General features: G+C 40.8%; 1 protein-coding gene across 1 annotated transcript in view; it reads right to left on the reverse strand.

The window, feature by feature from the left end:
- Nucleotides 1–2,575: 2,575 nt before the first annotated feature.
- Nucleotides 2,576–25,026, reverse strand: part of PPP2R2C (protein phosphatase 2 regulatory subunit Bgamma) — a gene marked incomplete at both ends in the record, with an annotated part of 198,319 nt that continues 175,868 nt past the window's right edge. Inside the window, 3 exon segments of the mRNA XM_082316372.1 lie at nucleotides 2,576–2,867; nucleotides 12,866–12,957; nucleotides 17,671–17,840. Of these exon segments, the coding sequence (XP_082172498.1) occupies nucleotides 2,576–2,867; nucleotides 12,866–12,957; nucleotides 17,671–17,840 (554 nt within the window).

Raw genomic sequence — 25,026 nt, forward strand, 5'->3', positions numbered from 1 at the left:
GTGCCTTGAAGTCATCTATTTGTGCCTTTTTGGTTGTAGTTTTATTGAAAAAGCTGGTATTAACATATTTATATTTTTATTCAACAACAGTTAGCTAATTTGTGCAACACAAAGAATGCAGCCATGAACAACAGCTTTCAAAACAATCAGATTTACCAACTTTACCATCACTTACTCTACACCACTGAAAGCTCAAACTAAAAAGAGAAAGAAAGTTGGAAACGTTCACAATGACGATGTTAACTTTCCATACATTCAAGAAACCAGGAAACCAATCTGTAGTAGTGATGTCAAAGACAGGAATGGAATACTGGTCTTTCTTTGAAAGGTTTCTATTTATTTCCTCTATAATCACTTCATGGTATTTTGGTTGGGTATTATTTCATTAGTTTTATAAAGCTCCAAAGATATATTTCTTTATTTAATTTTAACATGTTCTTTTTGGTACCCAAAGCTGTAACAGAGTAAGGTACTTCAAATTAAAAACAAAAAATTGTTGTATTAAGATCTGCTTTATAATAAGTTATCTATAGAATCTTACTTGAGGATGTTAAAAGCTAAATATATGTTTTACAGTACTTCTAGCTGTAGATGCCAATATGAGCTGATAGCATTTTGTTTTGAGCTGCAAAGGTTAATGGAGGAGGCCAAAAGTCAAAGAAATTGTATGACACCCTTGAAGCAGTAGTTTGGCATTAACAAGCTTTCTATACAATTTACCACATTCTTAAACCTTTTTACAAGGAAAAAAAAAAAAGCAATTTTGTTAAATTTCATTAGAATAAATATGTACATATACTGTCCATGCCTGCTACAGCATACAGTATTTTATAAACAAAAATTCCTCATTCCCTTTAAAATTAACCTACATGTTTCATACCGTATGTGTTTAGCGTGGCTGGAAACTGATGCACATGCGTTTGTGCTTCTACACACAAAATATACAGCATTGATCTAGAAAACTTCATAGAGATTTCATGTGTTGTGTTAAGATGTCATACAAAAGCTGTAGACTTCGTTTTTTTTAGTTCTTGTAAGCAGATTTTCACCCAGTCTTTCCCCCAAACCAAAATATAAAAGCATGCAGATCCCTTCATCAGTACCTTCTCCACTTACCAAGAAATCAGTGCATAATGGCTTAAAGACTTATTTTTTCTGAGGAGTTTTAATATGGGCAGATTAACAGGTCATCTAAGTTGTGCTCATGGTTTGAGGAGAAATCCTTTGGGATATTAATTTTCCTGCCAGAGCTATTAGGGATGCAGCAGAACTTTATTTTCCTGGATTAAGAGGACTCCCTGCCCGCTGCACCATTCCTGTGTAATTCCTGCATGTGGTACACCAATTGCGTGTACTTTCATTTTCCATTTACACCACTATTCATTTGGAAGCAGAGACAGATCTAAAGGTATTTATGTGGAAGAAGCTTTTGTTTGGTTTGGAGGTTTTGATTTTTAATATTTCTCCAGGAATAATTTTGTTGCTCAGCAGTGGACTCATTTTAAACCATTAAACTTCACTGAGCAGTGCTACATCTCCCAGTACCATTCTTTTACAGTTACAGATAGCGTGGCATTGCCTGTATTCCCCAAAGGCCAGGATTAAAATAACCACAGCGCAGTAAACAAACGAGGGACTTTCTGAAGTGTCTAGCAGTGCTGTAACTTCGTTCCCACTGAAGTCGCTCACTGCCTTCAAGGACAGCACTTCTAGCCCAGCCTTCCAGAACTCCAACCCCCAAGCGGTAGGACGGGTTTGTCTGTTAACTGCCAGGCTGTGTCTGACCAGCCAGTCCCTCTGGAGTGGTGATACCATAGTCCTCCATGTGATGAAGACACTAGCTATTGTTTTAAACAGAGTAGAGGGATCTATGGCGAATGAACTTCTTAAATTAAGCTGGCTGAGTAACTATACCAGTCTGTCACTTACTCACTCGGGAAGCTGAAGCACTTAGTTACGTGAACTAAGAAATAAATAGGAGGGTGTTGTAAAGAAGGGAACGGGACGGGTGAGACAGGGCAGCTTTTCACCAGCAGGGATTCTGCTTCCAGTTATAATGGTCATGAGGCCCCTCCAACGTGCCACGTGCTCTAAAGGGATGTGGCTATCCATTCAAAGAGGCTTGGCTTAGTTGAAAGACAGGAAAATGTTACTGAAAAAACAATAATCAAGAGATTGAGGCAAAAAGCTCTAACAATGTGGTAAATGCTGTGGACTGCAAAAGCAGGCAGTGCACCAGAACAGCGTGGTCCTGTGAACCACTGAGACCCTCGAAAGGACTGACGGGAGCTGAGGAGTCTCAGCCCTCCTCAGGAACGCTCCCAAAGTGAATAAATACCCCTGTTTGTTTAAAGGAACCAATACAGACCACAGTACTGGATTTGCAGTCGTGCCTTTTACTCATACAGTTGCAGTGATGGAAAATAGTTGGCTTGCCACCAATAATGATACAGGCTGAGGGATGAAAGGATGCAACCTACAAATCCCACCACAGAAGCCACAATTTTTGTGAAGGTCACATCCTTCTACACCTCTCAAGAGGCTGGTTTGTAAATATAGAGGGATATTGATAAATCTAGTGCATTTCTGAGTTCACTTTATCCTGAAATATGTACAGATTGTTTGTCGCTGCTATAGCAATGATGTTCTCAGTTGGGTGCCACGCTGTGTGCAAGATCTTCTTAGTAAAGTCCAAACTGTCAACACTGATGTCATCTTTCCTCCGTTTGCCTCCGACGCAGACTCTCCGGGGCTTAAGAATAGCTCGTGGTTTACTGCTCTCTCGGGATGCCTCCAAGGTAACATCCCGCTTGGTATTTCGGTCAAACATTCGGAAAAAGTTGTTATATGCACCTGTCATTATCACACTGGAGAGAGAGAGAGAGAGAGAGAAAACAAAGAGAAAATTAAACAGCAGCTTGTGGGAGGTCTGCTAACATGACTGGATCAGCACAGCTGAGCTTTAACCTTAGGATTAGACATCATCTGGTTTCAGCTGGGAAAGAACACAAAACAGGATTTTTCCCAGTACTGCCCAGAGTGAGTAGTTTTCTTCTACCGATGTCTTCCCCTTCCCTATCAGAATATTCAATGAAAATTAGTTACCCCAAAACTCGCATCCTGAAGCATGCATAAATGTCAGGATCCTGACATCATGAGATAGACTTCACAATACAATAAAAGCAATATGCTTTAGTAAGTTATTTTTAATTACCCTCCAGCTTTTTATGAGCATTTAAGGATCATATATTTCAGGGTTTTTTTCTTTCTCCAGATCCTTACCTTTTCTGACAGCTGAGATTTACCATGATTCCAGAAACAGTCTTTAAAAAAAATTTCCAAGTATTTCAAACCTTTTGATACAACAGTAAGATTTAGTACATAATTATATATTTTAATGAGTATTTTGAAGAAAGGTGTTTGGAAAGGTTCTGAAAAATCACACTGAATTTGCACAAGTAAATTCTTTCCAGAATAAACCCTTTTCCCTTGTGAAGCCATAAACCTTGCAAGTCTACACACCATTAAAATTTGTATCTACAATGCTTCTTAAAAATAAAGACATTGATAAAGAGGATTCTGTCATCTCTTGTATGAAGTTTGAATGAAGCTTCAAGTCAGGATGTATTTCTGGGTCTGGGAGAAAGAGACAGAAAACACACCTCAATCTGTACAAAAATTACCCCATTAATCAGCTTGTAGTTTGAAATAATGGATTGCCAGTTGCTTCATTCCCCCAGTCCCTAGGGGAGGATATTTTGTCACTAACTTTAATGAATTCAGGATTTCATCCGTGGCCCTCGGGTTATTGGATTAGCATAATCATGGATTTCAGCGCCTTGTTCGAAATCTCATCCCCTGTGAACTTTTTCCATAGCTGAAGCCAGGGCCACGCTCTACTCTCCTGTCTCAGCCCCAAACAGGGTGTTTTTCTGAATTTCCATTCTGGAAGGGGATTCCCCCCAGAACAGCCAAGTCTCCACAGGAAAAGCTGTACAGTTCTAAGACTCAGGCAATCAGGAACTATCTGCCTTTCTGGTCCAGCCCAACAGAGCACACTTCCCATGCTTCGCATATAATAAACTAACCTCCCTCTCAAATGACAGTTACATTGCTTTAACACTTTGCTGTTTTTTCCCACTTCGGGGAAATCTGTATTGAGCAGCATACTGGCCAGGAGACCATGGCATATGCAACTGTAGGAGAATAAGGCATAAAATATACTCTCTATCGTACAGACACTCACTAGCTGATTAGATTAGATGCTCCTGGATTCAGGAGCTGTCTTACGCTATATGCACAGCCTCCAGCCAGTGCTGCCTTGATCTCATTTGGGGCCATTAGGAGCTACTGTAGTATAAATGAATAATATACTGAAAAACGCACAAATGGGAGCTGTGCAGCTAACTGCTTTTGCACTACAGCTACTGACTGACAGCAGCTCTGCTCGCTTCAGAGCCACTGCAGGGTAAGTAGAGCGGGTGAGCTGGATTTGTACGCTGTGAATCACTAGCAGGACTGCCAGCTCCATCCTGCTTCCATGTTTGCTGATGGCATACTGGAGTTGGATGACAGCTGATTCCACACTGAGCTTTTTGCAGCTCCTGAAGTGCTGAAGGGAACTGCTGCAAATCAGACAGGCGTAGCACAGAGACACAGCGTACGCTGCCCTCAGCACCAGCTCACGTACAGCCTTCGCCCTGCCGGGAGGCTGCTTTCCTGAGGTCTGCGGGCAGCACACCCCGGCTGCTCTGCTGCTGAGTTCAGGGATGGGCAATAGAGGCCCTTGTCCGTACGTAGCTGCAGCCAGCCCTGGCAGGGAGCTGCCCCTCTGCTCCCGAGAGTGCCGAAGCAGTACCTGCCCTTGGGTTGTCTGCAGTGAGGCTTCCCTTACCTTCCCCACCTGCAAAGACCTGGCACAATCCTGCTCAGTAAGGCACAAGTTAACAATTTCATGAGCTAAAAAAACAAAAGAGTCAGTGTGACAGCTTGATAAAATGTATCCCAGAAGCTGCAGAAAGCCTATTGATCAAGATTAGTGCCCATTTCAGAAATTGAATCAACAGTAGTAAATCTAATGTTTCACTCCTTCCAAATCACCGTGTCTTGTCATTACAGCTCCTGCTGTAATGGTTATTCACAACATGAAAAAGTCGAGGTTATTTCATATCTCAGTGCTAGCATACGCAATTTGCGATGCAAACAGCCCAGCACAGTACTGTGGGTTTTTTTTCCCCCAGGCAAAATTTTGAAACGCTGGGGCACCCTGAGCCATGGGCTGCAGAGCTGTGGTTCCCCGGGGAATGAGGAGCATCCCTCCAGATGAAGGCAGGAACCGTCAGGGGAGCAGTTTTCATGCAGGCAGAGTACCAGTGCACCAAATGCACAGAGAGGTGTTTGTCAAGAATCTTATTTTAGGAGGTTTTGCTTGCAGTTAAACTGCCTTTACAGTCCATTTGCTTTTTAATTTCTTGAACTCCTGCATATTTTTAAAAGTCCGCTTTCTTCAGTTGGATTTACTGCAGTTATTTTTTTTAACATATGTAGATGACTACTTTTCATGCTGGCCCTGTTTTTCTGCAGTTTAATGGCTCAGTAAAAAATAGCATTATGTAAATGAGAAAGTGCCCATTCTTGTTCAAGGTCACAAACACAGATGGATTATAACCTTACCTGCTGCTTAAAATAACAATGAAAGACAGTGTGAACTAGATGTAAGCCTGCAATTTATTCCCGTTCAGGAAAATACAGTGTACAATAATGGAATGTATGTGATAAGGAGAATTTTAAATATATATATATATTAGAATAAAAAATGCAGCTGAGTATAGGAAGAGTCTGTTCTGTATTTCCAGACCCTCCTCTGCACAGCAGTGGTGAGATGAGTGCTTGCACAAAACCCTTGCAAGTGCGGCCGGTTCAAGAAACCAAACGAAGACCCTCACCCAAAACAGCCCATACTAATTCAACAGTGTGTAAGGGAGCAGCCCGGAAGAGCTTTGCCTAACCACCTAATTTTACGCAGAGAGCAGGCTTACAAGTTGTGCTACACATGGTCAGAGGTACTGTCATCTCAGCCGTGCAGGGGTATTTAGGATGCAGAACATGCTCCAGTGCACCCCGAGGAGCAGCATACTGATAGCTCAGGCTGGAGCAAAGCTGCTGATAGACTCTATCTAGCTCAAACCACCACAGCTACAGGCAGCATGATTTAAAAAAAATAATTTTAAAAAAAGGCAAAAAAGGCAAAAAAGCAGGAAAAAAACCCCAACAGCAGCGACATGGCTACCACTGCCTACATTTCAGGCATTGGCAGCCTAGCCGGTGCTCTGGAAGGAGAGGCAAGACCTCATATCTGCAGGGCCCCAAATGCATTCGCACAGCTCCACACTAACCCTCCTGTGCTGCCCGGCGAGGGGAACACGTTTCCCTCTCCGCATGGTGCTGCTGCAGAGCACAAGGGGTGCTCTGTGCTCCCTCTTTTAGAGCTGCTCCAAGCAAGGTCTGAGGGTTTCTGACAATTCTTCAGAGGTGCATGTTTTGAGCGACAACATAAAATGCTACTAATTCATGCAGCCTGCACTGACACTGGGGCATTCTTGCTTGTTAATGACACAGTCTGAGGCATCTCACTGCCAAACTTCAGTCCTCACGTGGGGTCACTATGGCCCAAAGACTTATTCTTTTTCTTTACAAGTAGGACAAATGTATTCTTACAGAAGGTAAAAGGGGAAGGGGAAACCCCCAGTACAGTCCAATCCTACTGTATTGACTTCTTACTCCCTCCCTAGTTGCCATTCTGTTCTCTTTTTCTTCCCCTGTAATCTTGACTCTGGTCTTTACCATACTTTCCAGTTAGGTTTTCCTTTCCCTCCCCCTCTTCCTCCTCCCCATCTCTTTTTCCATTTCCCTCTACCCTGCTCTACAGTTTTTAAAAAACACTGTATCTGCTTCTCTCTCCTGCCAGTGAAGTGTCCTCCCCAGCTTCACCCTCTGTTCCCTGCTCTCTCTCATCTCTTTTGCTTCACTTTGTCATTTCCCTTTCTCTGTTCCTTATTTTTTCCTCTCATCTCTTCATTTTACTCTTGGAGGTCTCGCTGCTCACCCTTTCTTTGCCATCTCCCACTACCTCCAGTCTTGCTTACTCTCACAGCCAACTTGCTCAGCCCTTGAGGGCTTTGGGCTTCCATCCTCACCTTCTCCTTTGGGCTGAACGTGACAACCAGTAGTTGCACCACTGATGTTTAATTTAGGGCCAGAGTTTGAGGGTCTACAGCACCACTCTAACAACTACTGATGGCTTCAGCATCTTTAAGCATCTTAATACTTTCAAACATCTGGCTCTGAATATTTTGGTTTTGGTAATGACTCTTTATTAAATGAAATGCTTCAGTACGTGGCTTCCCTCTCTAAAATTCTGCTTCTGTTCGGAAGTCAACAAATTCCCTACTTCACCAACCTCAAGGGCATCTGAATAGGACTTCATCATTTGTACTAAACTTCAGTGAGATCTTCCACAATATTTTTTAGGCATTGAGATTCCATCAAACATGTCAGTCACTAAGAACTGGTATATGTCTGTCTTTCTCATATCTGTTCTTCCCATATTTCGTTCCAATTTCTTCAGTGCTAGCCGAGCTCTTAAATGTCATCCGTGTTGCGGCCATCCTTGCATGCAACAGTTTTTATCAAAATTGCTCCATTCAGCTGCCTTCCTGGATGTCTGGGCTTGCCCTGAAACCCTGGGAACATCAGCTGGAATTAAGGCTTGCTTAAAAACCACACTGTACTTGCTTCACATTGTTTTGTGTTGGTTTTGTTGTTGGTTTTTTTTAAAGACTCTTTTATAATAATTTTTGGGCTAACTCTGGCCCAGATTAGTCTTTCTAGATGCACAGAAATATTTCTTCACCTGCAGATTTCTATTGTCTGGAGAAATCCAGCTCATGGCATAGTCTCCCCCCTCCGCTGTTGCTCAAGAGCCCATGGAAGCCACAGGATGGTGTGACAGGACTAAGGCTGGGCAGGCTTCAAGGACCAGTGTATGCAGGGCTTAAGGATGATAGAAAAACTAAACCAGCCCTGTTAACGTGCCCCTCACTGAAAATGTAGCAGCAGAACTTCATTCCCTGTGGCAAGAGAGGCAGGACATTGACTCCAAGCATGTGTGAGGGGAGGAGACTCAGAGCAGCTTCCACCAGAGCCTGCCTCCAGACTTGTAAATCTCTGCAAAAGAGTCCCTCAAGGCACCCAGCATGAAAAGGGACCATTTCTTTGACCTGAAACTGTCTCCCCAATTATATTTTGAGCCCCTAAATTTGCAAGATTTCACTAGCGTGTGTGCCAGTGCAGAACAGCACATCTGCAGTCTCCTGGGACTGACAAGCAAGGCCCACCAGATCTGGTTTCGTGACAAGCTGACCTTATGAGAAGAAAGTTTTGGCTCCAGGAAAACTCTTCACAAACATTTTTCACGGGAATGAAAAATGAGATTTATTATGACAAAGGGAAAGGAGGAAGCAGTGTTGCAAACAGTGGGGGCCTGTTGGCATACTGGGAAATTTTCCTTTATTCTGCACTGTGTGAAGCAACTGACTCCCCATCACAAAGAAGGAACTTCTTTAAACCTCCTGGGGAGTATGCTGATGGGAAAGCATGAGACACCAGATTCAGGGTTGTGGCACTCTGGTGCAGCTGGCTGGGATAAGACTGGGAATAAGAACAGGGGATCCTCAAGTCCTTCCAAGCTAATATTTGACATGCCGAGCCCTGAAAACAAAATGATGTCTTCGAGCTCTCCAGCATGGAGCGTGCTGCCAGACAGGAATAGACTGTTAACACCTCATCCACTGGGACCTGCCAATTCTGCCTGATTAGAGTGAAGGCTGATGGATATTCAGTGGGATGAATGACAGTTCGGTAGGAAAGGACTGATTGAACAGTTGTATGTGACTTCACTCATCTGCTTACAGCATATCACTTATCATGATGGTATTCAGAAATCTCCCTGGAAGGGTTCCCATACACCCATTCATTTGAAATCTTAAAAAAAAAAAGAACAGTAATTAAGGTATTCACTTACTACCATGTAGAATTACTACACTATTTTTTTCTTTCACTGGCTTCTCCTGTAGCTCACAAACAGCTCCATAAGTGCTAATGTTTGAGATAAAACTGAAATAACAAAATGGGTATGGTTGACAGTGAGAAGAAAACAGTGTCTTGCGGGTCATTATTAAAAGACCTGACTTTGGAAGTAAATGGAAGAACTAAATTAAATCGGTGTATAAATAGAGCTCACATATTCTACATAGTCATGTAATGATGTATATACAATAAAGATGGCATGATTTTAGTGTAATATACTCAACGACAGATAATATGTGCTCATCTGGTTGAATTAGTGTAAGACCCCTGCTTGACTCCCTCCCCTGACCACTGTTGCTGCCAAAGTACATAGTGATTAATGTGCCCTTCAGCAAATGAGATCGGCTCTGTCTGATCGCATTAGTTCCTGTTCATTGGAGTAACTGAGCATCAATCACGTTCTAATCAGAGCTCACGTACATTGATTTTTTTTGTAAACAGCCTCAGCATCAGGTTCTATCATAGCCTAGATTAACTCCTTAGTAATGACAAAAATTAATAAGGAGTATTTTCACCTAAATAATAAATATGCTTTCATTTTTAACTGAACAATATTGTCACTTTAAATTGTCATGGTAGCTTTGAAGTCTGCAAAAGATAAAAGTAACATGTTTAGAACTGCAGTTATTACTGTTATGTATATGTATTAATAATATAAATACGGTATTGCAGCATCTCTGAAGAGTACCATTGTTAATAGGCATTGTTTACCTTCAGCAGTAGTCCTTTTTAAAAAAATAGATACCCAAAGGATCAAATTTAGTGACCTTACTATTCAAATGAACTGTTCTTTAAGAGTTACTGGTACCCAAATATAATTTAAATTGTGATCCACCAAAAAAATAATCCTTGTAGTGTGTAGCAAAACAATACAATACTTGTCATACACAGAAGCAAGAAGCTCAGAAGAGTGAATGTTCATCAAAAACAGAACATGGGGGCTGATACATTTGACTCTTAAAAAGAAACCACTAGATTAAAGAGAACCCTTATCTTTCGTCAAATGTTGCCAGCTACTCTACTCAACAGTTTCTTACAATCAAGAGCAGTGTATTGTGTTTAGTGACGGATTTGGTAATTGTGCACGACTAACAACGCCCCGGTGTCTGGGCAGCACAATAAATGAAGCCCCCACAATCTAGTGTTCTCACTTAATAATTACTCACTGCATTGATCTATCTGATCTGTCAAGTAGGAATGAAAATATTACATTCACTTTAAATCCTGATATTGAATAATATTTCTATTATTACCAGGCAACTATCCAGAGAGTGGTCTTACCGCACTAATGAGGATGGCAGCGTTTCATTCAACTACAGGAGAAAGACTCTGGGCCTGGGACCATGTGGCTGTCCATCCTGTAACAATGCACTGGCAATTCCCATCAAGGATAAGCAAAATGGTTTGAAAGGACTTGAAAAGCCCTGAGTCTTTGTCAAAGTTTCACAATAGCTAAACGATTTGATTGCACTGTTCTTCTGTGCCAGATTTAGGCAGGGACCAGCATCATGTCTATTTCCAAGAAAGGCTTTTATTTTGGTATTTCCAGTAGGACCAAACTCAAGCAGTACCCAGTCTACTGAGACAACCCTCTGCTAAAACATGCATTCATGCATGGGTTTGGGAGGTTCAGAGAAAAGCTCCAAAACCTGGATCTTCCCCTAAAACTGCTGTGGGTCATTCCCACTTTCTGACTGTATCAAAGCCATTTCCACAACAGCTGGTGCCCAAGTTGCAGTCATAGCTATCTGGGAAGGATTTTGCCCAGTGTGGTCCACCTACATAATTTTAAACAGCCAGTAGTTTCTATCACAGGGGATACAATGCTGAGTTAATCCTTGCCAGCAAACACATTACCCTGGCATGCAGACAACAGAGATAATGGAAGTATATAGTTTCGTTTGCATAATAAACGATACAGGTAAGGTAAAAGTTCTATTTCTTAGTAAAGACAGAATCTCTCCATTGGGCAGGTACAGGAACTGAGCAAAGGAAAGTACTCCAAAGAGAAGATGCCCCTTGCACAGTGTACAGCATTACACTTTATCTGCATTTGTGGAACACAGGACTGGAAGAGACCTTGTTCTGCACTTCCAAGATCAGACACTTGTCATTTTAACCAATGTCTCAAATAACTGCTTTCACAGATTTCCTGAGCACCATCATCAAAACAGTTGGGCTTCTTACATCTCCACTGCTCAGGACAGGAAGACTGCTCCACACTGTCACTGTCTGAACAGGAATGAACTACCTCTAATTTCCAGGCTGTAATTACCTGTTGTCACTCAATACCTATTTGCTATTGTGTCATTATCAGTCACATTTATCTTAGCTAGATCCTCTTCCTCCCTATGTGTACCTCCTTGATATACTTACTAGAAGTAAGTATAATCTTGGCTTTTCTTTTGCTAAGCTGATCAAAACCAAACTCCTGCCCTCTCCTCATTTTAGAGCAGCTGTCCGTTTGCCTGATTAGCTCATCCACCTTGGAGATGAGGGATAAGAAATGTGTAACTGCAGTCCAAAGGTCTTTGAATAAAACCCTAACATAATGTCACCACTACTCCTTTCTCTGCTGGATACCCCAGTCTTGCCCATTCAAGGATCATATTTGCTTTTTTCACAGCTGCCCCACACTCTGTTTCATAGTCCTTGCCCAGTCCAGGGGGGGCAGGTCTGCTTCAAATACAATGAGATGGACTGTTTTTCTCTTTCCCAAATGAGAGGCTAAGTTTGCTGAAGGCACAGTTCCAGGCTCTCAGCGAGTGCCAAACTTTTGCCTCTTGGCTTCTAGCTCTGCTAAGCCAGAAGTCACTGTGTGCCATTCAAAACTGGCTCCCGTGCTCTCTTTCACATGCATTTTGTAGACTGCTAATCCCTTCTGCAGTCACTGAGCGCATGAATGTCCCTGTAGAGTTGTTTGAACTGATAAGATGAAGGTTTGTGTTTTCTTTTAACTAAAATCCTCACCTCGCATTACACTCTTGGATTTCATCCATTTTTATTATCCCAGTCCTCTCGGCTGCTCAGTTCTTCCTGTACAATATTCCTACTCCCTAAAGTACTGCCACCCTTTGCTAACATGATGGCATTAGCACATTTCATCCTCGCTCACACTCTCCGACTTGTGCCAATATTTCTTACGAAAATATTCAACAAGATATTATGTCCAAGATAAAAACCAGGACCACTCCTTCAGCACATAGGGAAAGGGACTGCTCTGATGGGGGCAGGTATCAGAAGAAACTGTCATTTGTGTCAGTGGGAAGGTGGCAGCAGTTTGTGGAGAATCAGTGGGTGCCTGTGACTGCCTTTCCTCGCTCCCTGTTTCCAGTAAATGAACTGGATTTCTGAAGCAGCTCATATGTAAATACAGGATCGCACGAGCTTCCTTAGTGTGTTGGTGGGGCTGTGCAAGTTGGCAGCATTCTTTTTAACTTTTGCAGCCTACTTATGATTTTGGTGAAACCGGACAGAATTTGAAGGGTTTTTTTCCCCTAAGGCATGAGTCAAGATTAACAAGGTATACATCATGTCTAATGAGGTCAGAGACACAACTGCACCAATATCCAAACACCTTTTATCAACCTGAACACTGATATGTGAAGATGTAAATGTAAATTGATGTGGACAATAACCATGAGTAACACTTTACTTTGATTGTTCCCCATCATATGGGAGCTAAATGAAGACAGTGATGGACATAAGGATGGATTACCTGTCTGATCCATTCCATGCACATTCAAACTTGTCAAAGATGCAGTCATTTTCATAGAGGGAACACAACTTGCTCCTAAGGTAATCATGGACCTGTGTCAAAGAAAATAACTGTTGTTATTCTTGAAATAAAACAAAATATAAAACTCCACAACCAGCCTCCCCACTCTCTGCTTTATCTCCCACGTTCACTTTCCAAATATGCTGCACAGATTGGTAGCTTTGCAGAAGATACTGTGTTTAAACTCTAAAGAAGCTATCTGTACTTTTCCACAGCCCAATTAACCAGGTGCTCCAGAATTATTGTTGCAGGAAGGCATGAAGCATACCTCCCTCAGCAGGCTGCAGACCACCCCTCTTCAACATATTTGTTTCCTGCTTGGGTGATTTTCTCAGTGCTAGTCTAATTCCCAAAGACATTTCACCAGCTGATACCCTAGACGTGCTAATTAATGTTCAAGAAATCTAATTTAAATAGTAACAAATATGTCATATTCCAAGATAAGTGGACTCTCACTTGCGGCAGAAAGAACTTGGCTCTATTAAAAGAACCTGTAGTGTATGGTGTTACATATATTTGGGTAAGGTATTTCAGAAGCCAAATACAGTACAAGGTTGCAGTTGCACACGCTGCAAATTAGAACACTAATTTAGCCCAAGGATATCTCCCATTTAGCTGAGACATAAAAACAACATTGTAAATTCTCACTTATATACTTGAAAAGTGAGACTAACCAGCAGAAGACCTCTCCTCTGGGCCACACATCTCTGCTGAACAAGGGTTATCATAAAGAGACAGATCTCGTGCAAACTGTTTCAGTCCTTTGCCGAATTTGATTAGTTTTCCTTCTGGATGATTGGTTTCATTCCGCAAGGAAATAATAAGCTAGAAAATCCCTGCCTAGACAAATTTACTAATGCACTTTCACTCCTGATGTTTTCTTCTAGCTGTTGTAGGAACTGTAAAACAAAGACGTGTAGATGGCCTCTCGGAGCACACATACCAATCCAATAGCCGACGGGCATAATTTAGCTCTGGCTACAGAGGTACTGATTCTTGCAAGTCCAGGGAGACTAGTCCTGCTCATGGATGCTCAGCATCCTCCTCTGGCCTGAGGGCGTAAACGTTTCTTCTAGTAAGATAACGTCTATCAAGACCAGACAAGGGACAATGACCTTTCACTTATATTTTCTTTAAACTAACCCATTTTCAATAGCCAAATTGTACAGTAGCCTAAGAATATTTGTAATGTAAAGCTATTAAGAATTATAAATTTTAGTCACGGATCAATTTTCATTAACAGATGAGTGAACACTGAGCTGTATAGCAACAGACTATATCTTATACAGCAAATAATAGGCAAATGGTAGATGCAGATAAAACATTTCACAATTAAATGTATTTACACTCATGGTGAGTAAAAGGTAGTACTGATGCAGTTTCTTGCACCCTCTGTAATTAGCTCCTTTCATTTTCTCTTTACTTAAAGCTTTTTTGTGTTAGCAGTGTAATTTGTTACAGAACTGGAGTTCTTTCCTTTATCATCTTTGTGAGCTCCCAACACTTGGAAGAAAGAGAAAGGTTGGGTAAGGCATGAGAAGGAAGTAGATTACATTTGCCTCATTGACTGTGATTTCCAGGTCTTCCTCCTGTTACCATTTCCAGCAGCCATCTGTCATGACCACTGCCACGTATACACCCTTTGAGAGGTGTGACCAGCTCCACAGCTTGGAGCTGTGCCTTTCTATCAGCTCTGTCAAAAAGCATTTTGAAGTTCCTCTCTCAGATTTCTCACTGATCTCTTCAAGGTCTCAGCTCCTTTTTCGTGACTGACTGCCTGCAAACTTGCACTACGGCCTTGAAAAACCAGCTTGCTCTTCATGTGGACCCTTCACCACATTTGACCACATTCAGATCCCCAGAATGACTATGAAAAACTAACTGGAAGAAACACTTAATTTTTACCTTGTTCACATGTTCATCTGCCACTATCAATTGAGGGTAAAATCAGATTTGCCTTGTCTGTTACATACTGTTCTTACCACATGTGAATAGTACTTGAATCCCGACCAAATTCATTCCTAACTAATTACAAAAGGCATTCTCCTTTTCTTCAGTGCTCTGTTTTAGGTCAGACCTTCATGGAATTATCTAGGTCTGTGCTCCAGACTAACACAGCAACATGACTACATGGGGAGCTATTTCACTGGGTCTGAACAGTCACAATGAGGAATTGCACTGGTAAGTGATACACTAGTTCAAATCGCCGTGCAACAGACCTTGCCAAAAGTCGATCAAGCTATTATCAGCTATGAATGTGTTCACCTCTGGTTGCTGCTGGTACGGTTCTGCTGGGGTAATTCACCTGGGCAGCATCAAAAGAGTATCCCGTTAGGCAGGGCTGCCTTGCAACCTTCAAGCACCGGCCGTTCCACTGTGTAGCTCTTTTAGTGCTGTCCAGTGCACCATAACTCTGCCCTTTTTTCTTTTATGTGAAGCATAAACAGGAGACTATCACGTTGAATCTTTGTCAGCAGATAAAGTGTGTCAGCGAGGCTGCTCTATGCAATAGCATTCTTTTAGTTACAGCATTGATAAGGAAAAAAAACTTGCATGAAGAATTTGATTTTTTTTGTGATACTAAAATTGTAATCTGATAATGAAGCAGAAGAGCCATAGGCTTTGCTCTTTTTTACAGCCCTGTGGGGAAATCTCCTGTTGTGACCCTCTTCATGAGTCTCTCAGCTAGACAATATCTAAGTGGCTACCATGCAGTGGATGAAATGAGAAATTCAATATTTTAATTAATATCTTTTAATCTTTTAATGATATACATGTCATCATAATTATGTGGATACATAACTAAAAATGTTAGGTTTATTTGTTGCCTTTGTGATGCACCACAAAAAACTTTGAGATTTCCAAGTTTATATATGAGATTTATGTATGTGAGAGAGAGATACTTCTAAGACAAATTATTTCAGAGAGTAATTCAAACCACTTTTTCTTAAGAACAGAATTCTCTGCTCTCTGCAGTTGAAAAACATAAAAGGTTGCCCAGAGCAGCTGGACTGTGTGAATCCTATGCAGTCCTGTGCTATTGGCTTCCTAAGGCACCTGAGTTCCAGGTTTTCCTTTAGTCCGCTGCAATGTTCAGCAATGCATCTGTATACTCTTTACAAGGCACTGGATAGGTATTTGAAAATGAAATGCAATCCATAGGTTAAAGTAAGGTAGCAAGAACACTGTTATATTTGCAGGGGTTTTGTTGTTGTGAGTATTTTTTTTTTAATAAGCTTCTGATTGCAATAATCAGTACTGAAAAATTTACATTATACTCATTTTCCACATCTTAGCATGGAGAAATATAACTTTTTAATTGGCCCCACTGTTGGGTGTCAGACTGATTTAAAGGTGGCCAGCTTGTTTCACAGCTACCGACATGAGGAAATAAAAGCAGATGTCAAAGTCAAGACAAACAGGTTGGCTTGACCAACGATTCCTCTCCAGGGACAAGGTTGCCTACTCCATTAGCATAAGTATACAATAATATATTACCTAAGTTCCTAAAATCTAAAATATGCTTCTGTTATATAAAACACAGTCTCACCCTTACCCTCCCACTTCATTTTCACAGCACATCAACATTTCTAACACATTTAGCATTACAAGTACTGCCATTTTCAGAGCAAAACCAATTCTGTAGTTTTAAAGGTATAGAGGCTCAGACTTTCCAATGCTAATGTGACACACTGAAGAGTATCTGCCAAAATGTAATGGGTGCATTGGAAAACACTGGGGCCCCACTTTGCCTACTAAACACTAGCTAATAAACACCTCCGATGTTATTAATGTCAAATGTTGGTTGTTTTGACAAGTCTTGCTACCAAACTCTCATTACATGTTATTTTAAAACCAATCTTAATGAGTTACTGTGAACTCCCGTACCCCATCTGCCATCATACAGACGCAGAAAACGAGGGATTGTTCCAGCAGTGTCGTAGGACCGTCTCTACGTAAGCAGTACGAGCCAGATGAATGACATTTTTCCTACTTTGCATACTCTTCTGTGGTAGCTTAACAGCTTTTTCTCATTGCATTTCATAACGAGCAGCTTCTGTGTCACAGACGTATTTTCCTTCTTCAGGGCAGAGTCAAAAAATGTAAGCTCAGCCCTCTATTGCCAAACAGAACAGATGTCAGAGTACAAACTCAGCGCTGGCTGGAGCCACTGGCATTTTGTCTGGATAATATCGCAATGAATTCAGGCAACCAGATGTGTCTGTCTGGCATTTGCGAACTGCTGTGTCAGTGGTGATGTTAGGGTTTAACACTGATCACTTCTAGAACTAGGCACAAGGGAGAAATGCACAGATGAAGTTTTAAAAAAAAAGTTTTGAAATGACAAAGGTGTAAACTCTCAGCAGTCCCAGCGGGAGCAGAATGCTAAGCAACTCACAAAATCCTTTCCTCAGTTTCTTTTAAATGTTAATAGTGAAATACATCATTTGAAAACAGATGCCAAAGTGAAGAGATTATTTCCCTTGTTAGAAGCATCGTTTCTTTCAAGAGCCCAATCCACAGCGAGTGTCACCCTGACTCCCCATGCATTACACTTCCTTACTGATGCTGAAATTGCCCTTTTGCAACTACAAGGACGCCACAATAAGGTTTTTAACCACCTTGGTTAGCAGCTCTCTTAGCTAGCCGCTTCTCAGACCAAGCAACGAGACCTTTAGGAAAACATTCAGTTTTTGAACAGAGATGCTTTTATATTGTTGCATCAAGACGTAGGAGATACTTACCTGGTACGTTTCTACAGGCTTTGTTTCCATGTTCAGATCCCAAACCTTGACGGTGAGGTAATCTCTTGTTAGCATGTATCTACCACTGTGACTGAATTTGACATCTGACACTGAAGAGATAATTTCTGAAAAAAATGATCTGTTGCTGGGGTCTTCTGGTTCTTCATAAACTGTTCAAAGAAAAAGAAGGAAGAGAGAAATTAGATTTCTATAAAAAAATGCTCTGTTGTACAATCTGTACTGTGCATTTCTTGTGAAACAATGCAGTTCAATGTACCAGTGAACACAATATAGAAATAATTATACACCCAGCACTTAATTTATTCTTTTATCTCTATATAAACATATAAACTGTAAGCTTTAAATATTACAATAATTAATCTTATAGCAATGGGCCCAAAGCATCACTTTGGGAAATTACATAAATACACCAGTTAGTTGACTACAGCTACCTATAGCAAGGCAGTTCATCTATGGTCACCCTTTCTGGGGTCCCCATGTCCTGGTTCCTGACATAACCACAATTCAGGTGTCCCTGTCATATGAAAAGTGTACCTGTGGTCTCACAACAGTCTTGGCATCCACGGGAAGGGTGGTTACTCAAAGCCTGCCCTGGTTGCCAGAACCAGCTGGCCAGTCTGCAAGCTACTCACTTGGTACACGCTGGTTAGCTGATCTGTGAGCTGCACGACCCAACAAGGCAGGGGATCATGAAATATTGCTTACAGTACCTACATACAGGGAAATTTAGCTCTCGTAGCTAGGACATTGGTCATCCCTGTTCAACTGTATACAATAATGATACTGGATGACTCACATTGAATTGCAGGAACTTGAAACAACTGGTATTAGTGGGCTCTACTTCACCTGTTAGAAGTCCACTACTCACCAAGGTCTCTTCATCCTTCCCCAGAAAGCCTGCACTAACTCTAGCCCTGCCTACCAGGTGCCGAGAGCAACTCTTCTGCAGGTGTCTGTGGCCCTGTGATCCAAACGACCTCATATGGTGAACTTTAGTAGAAAGTCAGGCTTTCAGGGTCTTTCCCTTCTCAGCAAAATCAGTAGGGTTTTGGCACCTATGTCTAGAATTTTCTTGGAAAATTGGCAATTTGGTGAGTGTCATTTTCAAGTTTCAAAAGCAGGTGACGAAAAATCATGTGATGAGACGAAAACATGCTGGAAGTAGAACAACTTTTTACTGTCAGTCAAAACTGAGTTTTATGTAGTCCACTGGAACATTTCTCTCTCCACTAATTTATCTATGACTATGATTCAGACTGTTGAAAGCAACAAGGTTACAGTTTCCATCAGGTGAAATAATGTTCTGCTGAAAGTTAAGGGTGAGTACGTGGGTGAAGTATGTGGGGTAATTCAAAAAATTATGGGCAATTTTCTTTGGGGGTGGGCAGTGGAATGCAGCCAGGCGTGCACATGAGAATAAGGTCTATATTTGAACATGTACCACATATCTAAATGGTAATGAACTACTTCAAAAAGGGGGAAAAAACTTTTCTTTTCAGACAGACTGTAAACGAACAACTTTAAATAGCTCTTTAAAAATTTGCCTAGACATTCTGCAAGGCAGGTATTTTGTAATTATCCTGTCAGATTTTCAATAGAAGTCTGATGAGCACAAAGCAATTATCATTTCTCATACCTCTTCCCTTTAATCTGTCCAAACTATGTACTTGGCTGGCAGGAATTTCATCCTCCTAATTATGATGTGAAGTTGCTATTAAAACCAGGAAAGAAAAAGAAAAAACCCACACTAACTGAACTATACCTTCATTTATAGCTGAGATATATTTTCTTGGCTCTATGTGTCTCATCCAACTCCCAATGATTAGAAGAGGAGTAATATTTGTACCTGGATAGTCTCTATTTTGTTAATTAATGAGATTAAACCATTTCATCCCTTATCTGCACTGTTTATTGCTTTTCTATCCTTACCACAGTAAGTATTAGACAGACTTAGATTAATTAACTGCAGAAACTAATGCAGGCATGAAAGCCTCATATCACTACAGAAAGATAGATAGTGGTAGAAATTTCAGTAGCAGCAATTCTTTGCAGATAGTTCCTACAGTCAGCATAACCAAGCCAGGAAAATTGTTACAGGAAATTAAGCAGCAGCTCCCAGTGTTACAGAGAAAGCTTAGCAACTAGCAGCATACGCCTGAGCAACCAGAAAAAGGCTTTGGCCTCAGGAAATGAAGGTGAGATATAATGTCCTTGGGTCTCAGCTATTTCTGGTTTAGCATCAACATAAGATTATGCATACACTGCAGAAAAGCACAGTCTTCATTCAGTTTGGCTAATACAAGTTGAGTAATTGGAAACAGGACAGCAGTGACAGCCATGTGACTTGGACTTCAGTTCAGGCAAGCAATTCAAATTCAACCCTGGCCTCTTCAAGCTGATAGGAGAAAACATGGTGCTAGCTCACCATTTGCAAAATCAGGTTTGCCAGCCTGCACTGGAAACACATTTTCTGTTCATTACAGTTTCGACTTATCTTTTGGAGGCTGCTCTTATGCCAGGCGGCAATCAGCACCCAAAACATGAGACTTCACATTTAGCTTACTTTTCTATATCTAAATAAATCTTGTTAGACCAGGACTTGGAATCAGAACTTTACTGAGATTTGATTACAAATTCTAGTATACTCCGATTAATTTCTTGATTAACTTCTTAATAACTAACTTTTTCAATGAAAAAGGGTATTTAACTTTCATTAATATTGTTCTTGATAACCTTCACAGTGCTAATTATATGAAAGACAAAGATACCTGTCTAGTTGCAAAGTAATGAACACAGGAATCAGAAATGGTGTGGTGCGCTGAGCTTTCTCATGACACTGCTCAGGCTTAAATATGACCTTGATGACAGGACTGTGGAATAGGGAAATATCATGGGATTACAAAGGGAAGCTCAGCATATCTCTGAGTACAGCCAGTGTTAGAGAGGAGCCTCCAAGGAAGATGCCATTCCCGCCCCTTACTCCACTGGCAGATACATAGGTAAGCTGGGAAGTCTGCTTAGGGAAATAAAAATGTTCAGTCCCTTTCTGCATGGCTTCCTGCTCAGAAGTTAAAAACCAGGGTAGCTTTTCACAGAAGTCCAGACTTTGGAGAGAAGGATGGGTTGGGTGAAGGATACTTGCCAGAGCACTGTTTTCCTGAATCCTGAAGAAAACCTGCAGCATAAAAATATGCTGCTTCTTTCTCAAAAGGAACTACCATCTGCTGAAAAACGAACTCTCATCTCTTGTAAAAAAAATTCTTAGTGTTCCTTGAATTTCTCTGATCTAATGTAGACATGGAGACTCTCCTCAGAATCAGTGGATAGAAAAGGCATCTCTAAGGTGTGCATTTATCATGCAGAAATATTTGCAGATGCCTAAAGGGGGGGGGGGGGGGGAAGCCAGGAACAGCTAGAGTGGGTGGGAAGGTCCATCTCACTCAGCTTCCCTTCCAGACGCTGGCCAAAAGAAAGCAGACGCCTTGAGCAGCACCTAGGAAGAGCGCGGTGCAGAGGCACTGCCCACTGACAGCCTCGGGGTCTCATCAAGCCAGTGAGTTGCACTCCGGGCGTCGTAGGTGCTGCCACTGCAACTTCCCATTTATTTTAATATGGGCTGGATTCCACAAACTTGAAAGCTATACATTTTGGACAACACCCGTCTAATAAAGAAAAAAAAAAACCAAAACTAAACACAAATTAATCTTCAAGTTCAATTCTAAACAGGAACTAATGGCTGACAAAAATTAGGGCTATGCATGTGAATGTAACCTTCCTTACACATCTTGTTTCTTAGTTTCACATTAATTGCCAAAAACGTCTGATAATGTGTAGACTGGAACGTCTCACTCCACTCAACACACACCATACAAACTGCAAGGGCCACGAGGTGTGAGTGCTTGCTTTGAAATCCCACTATAATGGGCTGGAGAGAGACCTGGTAGTCACCGATACTGCCTTCCTCTTCAGCTTTGCCAGATACCTTTCGCTGCTGTATGATATTCCAGGTTCCCAAATACGTAATTGTGAAAAAGGGATATCAAACAGCTAGGAACACAGGAAAGTGATAAATCGAACAGCAGTACTGTGTGCACTCCACTGAAAAGTAATGAATAAACTGTAACTAAAATATATTTTAGAAGTCAACCAACCATTATCCCAACAATAGTCAAAAATAACTCAGCTTCAGAAAACATAAACCCCCATGTTCTCATAAAAGGTTTTTCTCCTTGTTTGTCCCATTTCCAAAGATGCACATTTTTGATGGAGTCATTGGTATTCACCAGGCTCCAGCACCACTGAAAATTAATATTTTGTTTGCTGGGCAGAGCTTTAATCATTGCAGGGTGTAAATTCTGGCATATGTGAACTTTAAAAAATAATAATAGTGCTAAAAATGGCTCATATGGTGGGTGCAGTGTCAGAATCCAATATAGCATACAAAATCCTGTATTCCTCCCAAAATCAGCGCAACAAGGAGTATGCGTGATTCTCCGCATTATATTATAGGACCTTGGGTAACGCCTCAGCTGAATTTTCAACATTCCTTCCAGTTCTCCTTTTCCTCTTACCTTCACTCTTTTGCCTGGATGAAATAAAAACACAAGCGCTCACAGCACTGCTGCAAGGCAAACGGTTCCAAAATACAAATGTGAATAATGTTTTTAAAAACAGAAAGAAGAATGATCAATTTAAAGGGAAAGCAATAACAGTATCTGCGCTAATATGGGGCAGGGGTTAGAAAAGCTATCTATCTAATATAATGAAAGTTTATCTGGAGCTACTTTTTATTTCTGACCTGAATTTATAAGTGTATAATGCATTGATGGGATAAAAGAAATGTCAACTGTATTCAGTTAAACAAATCTTTCATTGCTTTTAAAAGAGAGAAACACAGAGTATAAGCTTTGGCAAAATTTTGTTATCGTGGCCTGAACACTTGATGATAACTGCAAGGGTTTACTGTGAAATATCAGTAAACAAAACAAAGAGAAAAAGAGAACGAGCAAGGGAGAAGACCCTTGATGATAACGCTCTGTACTCCTTAAGGCATAAAGATATGAACCTTGAAAATTTCTGTTACTGCCGACCAAAAGCAGAACTACAGATAAAACCAACGTTTTGCTATTACAAAGCCAAATATATTTAAAAAGAAAAGCAAATATGAATCATGCTTACATATACTGCAGAACATGTGATTATCGGGGGGGGGGCAGGAACAAAAACAAAACCAGGGAAAACTTGAAGATGAAAACTTACCGGCTCTACAGATTTGGTAAGAAATTCCATCATTCATAGGGTAAAATTATAAGAAGCCTTAAAAAGCCATTCCTTATAGCAGAAAAACAAATCTTCTTCTGAAGCTATTTTTTTTCTACTTATGAACAAATAAAAACTTACTAAAGCTTTTTTTCTAGAGGATACTGTTAATAGTTTGCATCCTGTCCTGAAAACTTCTGGTTTTACAGCATTTAAGTGCTGTTACTTAAGACTTAAGTCCTCAGAAATCCTGCACCATGAAACATCTCTCTCTCCTTCCAAAGACAGCTAATGGATGCAGAAAATTATGCAGATCCTGTTCAAGGGTCAGAACTACAACTGGGTGAAGACAGTTTTGGCAACACTGGAAAAAGAGGCAGTGGGGTTAATGAGGAGGGAGAGGACCGTAGAGGCCAAAGCCAGCAAAGATACTGGAACAAGACAGGAAGAATAATTTTCTTTTTTATTATTCAAGCATGCAAACAGTCTGCAGTTAGGCTGAACTAAGGACTTACTACAGAGAACCTCTGGGTTACACACACTACAGGTGTATTTCAACTGGACCTGGATATACCGGTGGTGGATCAGGTAGTCTCTCAGTGGGCTTTAAGTTTCATAAACACAGAAAACAGATGCAGTCCCAGGCCAAACTATTTATCATCTAAATTAAGGCTCTCTCTCATTTCAGATCCCAAATGAAAATGGCTGCAATAGCTGATTAAAATGTACTGGAAAACGGTATTTTGAAATGTGTGGAATTTCACCCATCTTGACAGACTCGCCACAGCAACTTGCAAAAGGAACAAGAACCAATATGCTCTCCTGATAGCTGATAAATAAACACTTCCAAACATGTTTTTTTTTCTGGAATACACAGTCATACTAATTAAATGTTTCTCCAAAACGATCCTAAGCTAAAAATCTTACAAATTATTTAACTATACTCTAATATGTTCAAATGGCAAATTAGCACCATTCCCCAGGACAGCTGTGCTTTGCTCCACAATATATATTTCATGAAGTTTAGTATGAAACACCTAAGCTAAATTTCAGTGAATTTATATAAAAATACTAAATCACATGCATTTTTTTAAGTGCATGACACTTGTTACTATCCTTCAACACAGAAAGCATTATTTTTTTGCTCCATTTAATTCAAGATGTGCTCACATCTTGAGTTATGCGCAGTTCTGGTCTTATCTCTAATGTGGTAGAGGTCACAAGAAGACACAAAAAAGGCAATAACAATGACCAGAAGTATCAAATTACTTCCATGCAGGGAATGACTAAATAGACTGGGACTCCTCAGCCTAGGAAAGACTGAGGGGTTTGTAATTAGGAGTGGCATGGAAAGGATGAATAGGGAACGACAGTTTACTTTGTACACTGTCTCTTCCAATCAACAAGTAGGGGTCACCAAGTGAAACTAGGAAAGGGTAAGTGCAGAGCAGATGGTTCTTCATACTATGCCTAATTAAGCTACTAAAGACTTTACTGAAAGATACTGTGAATGGTAAAAATCATACACAGGTTCAAAAGTAACTGCACAAATTCAAGGGAAAAAAACCCCAAACATCCATTTGAGTACTGTTAAATGCAATAAGTTCACTCTCACTAAAGTCCCTGAACCCCAAGTTTCCAACTGCAAGTTGCAGGGGCTAAAGATTATACACTTGCTCTGTTCTTACAATTTCTGCTAATGTTGCTACTGCCCGCTATCAGAGCCAGAATACTGGGCTGCCAGCACCTCTGGTCTGCCCAGGTATCGTCATTATTACGCACTGTTTAAAATCTACTTTAGGATTTCATACTGAAGAGTTCCTGAGTTCATCTGAAGTGAATCAAGACGAATTGCAAAGCTCCCTTTGAAATTCATGGTCTCTTTATGCCTTTTAGCTTCATTGTTTATGATAATAGTTTGATTTACCGTTATTATTTACTCTACCTTTCACTATCTCTGAATGTTTTATTGTTTTGTATTAAGCCAATCCACTCATACATTCACCTCCTTCAGAAATTCTCTTTCAAGATCAGGACATTTTGCTAATGTGTCAATCTTGCCTTCATGTTCTACAC

The sequence above is a fragment of the Platalea leucorodia genome (assembly GCF_965183815.1).
Source record: "Platalea leucorodia genome assembly, chromosome: 6".
Lineage (NCBI taxonomy): Eukaryota > Metazoa > Chordata > Aves > Pelecaniformes > Threskiornithidae > Platalea > Platalea leucorodia.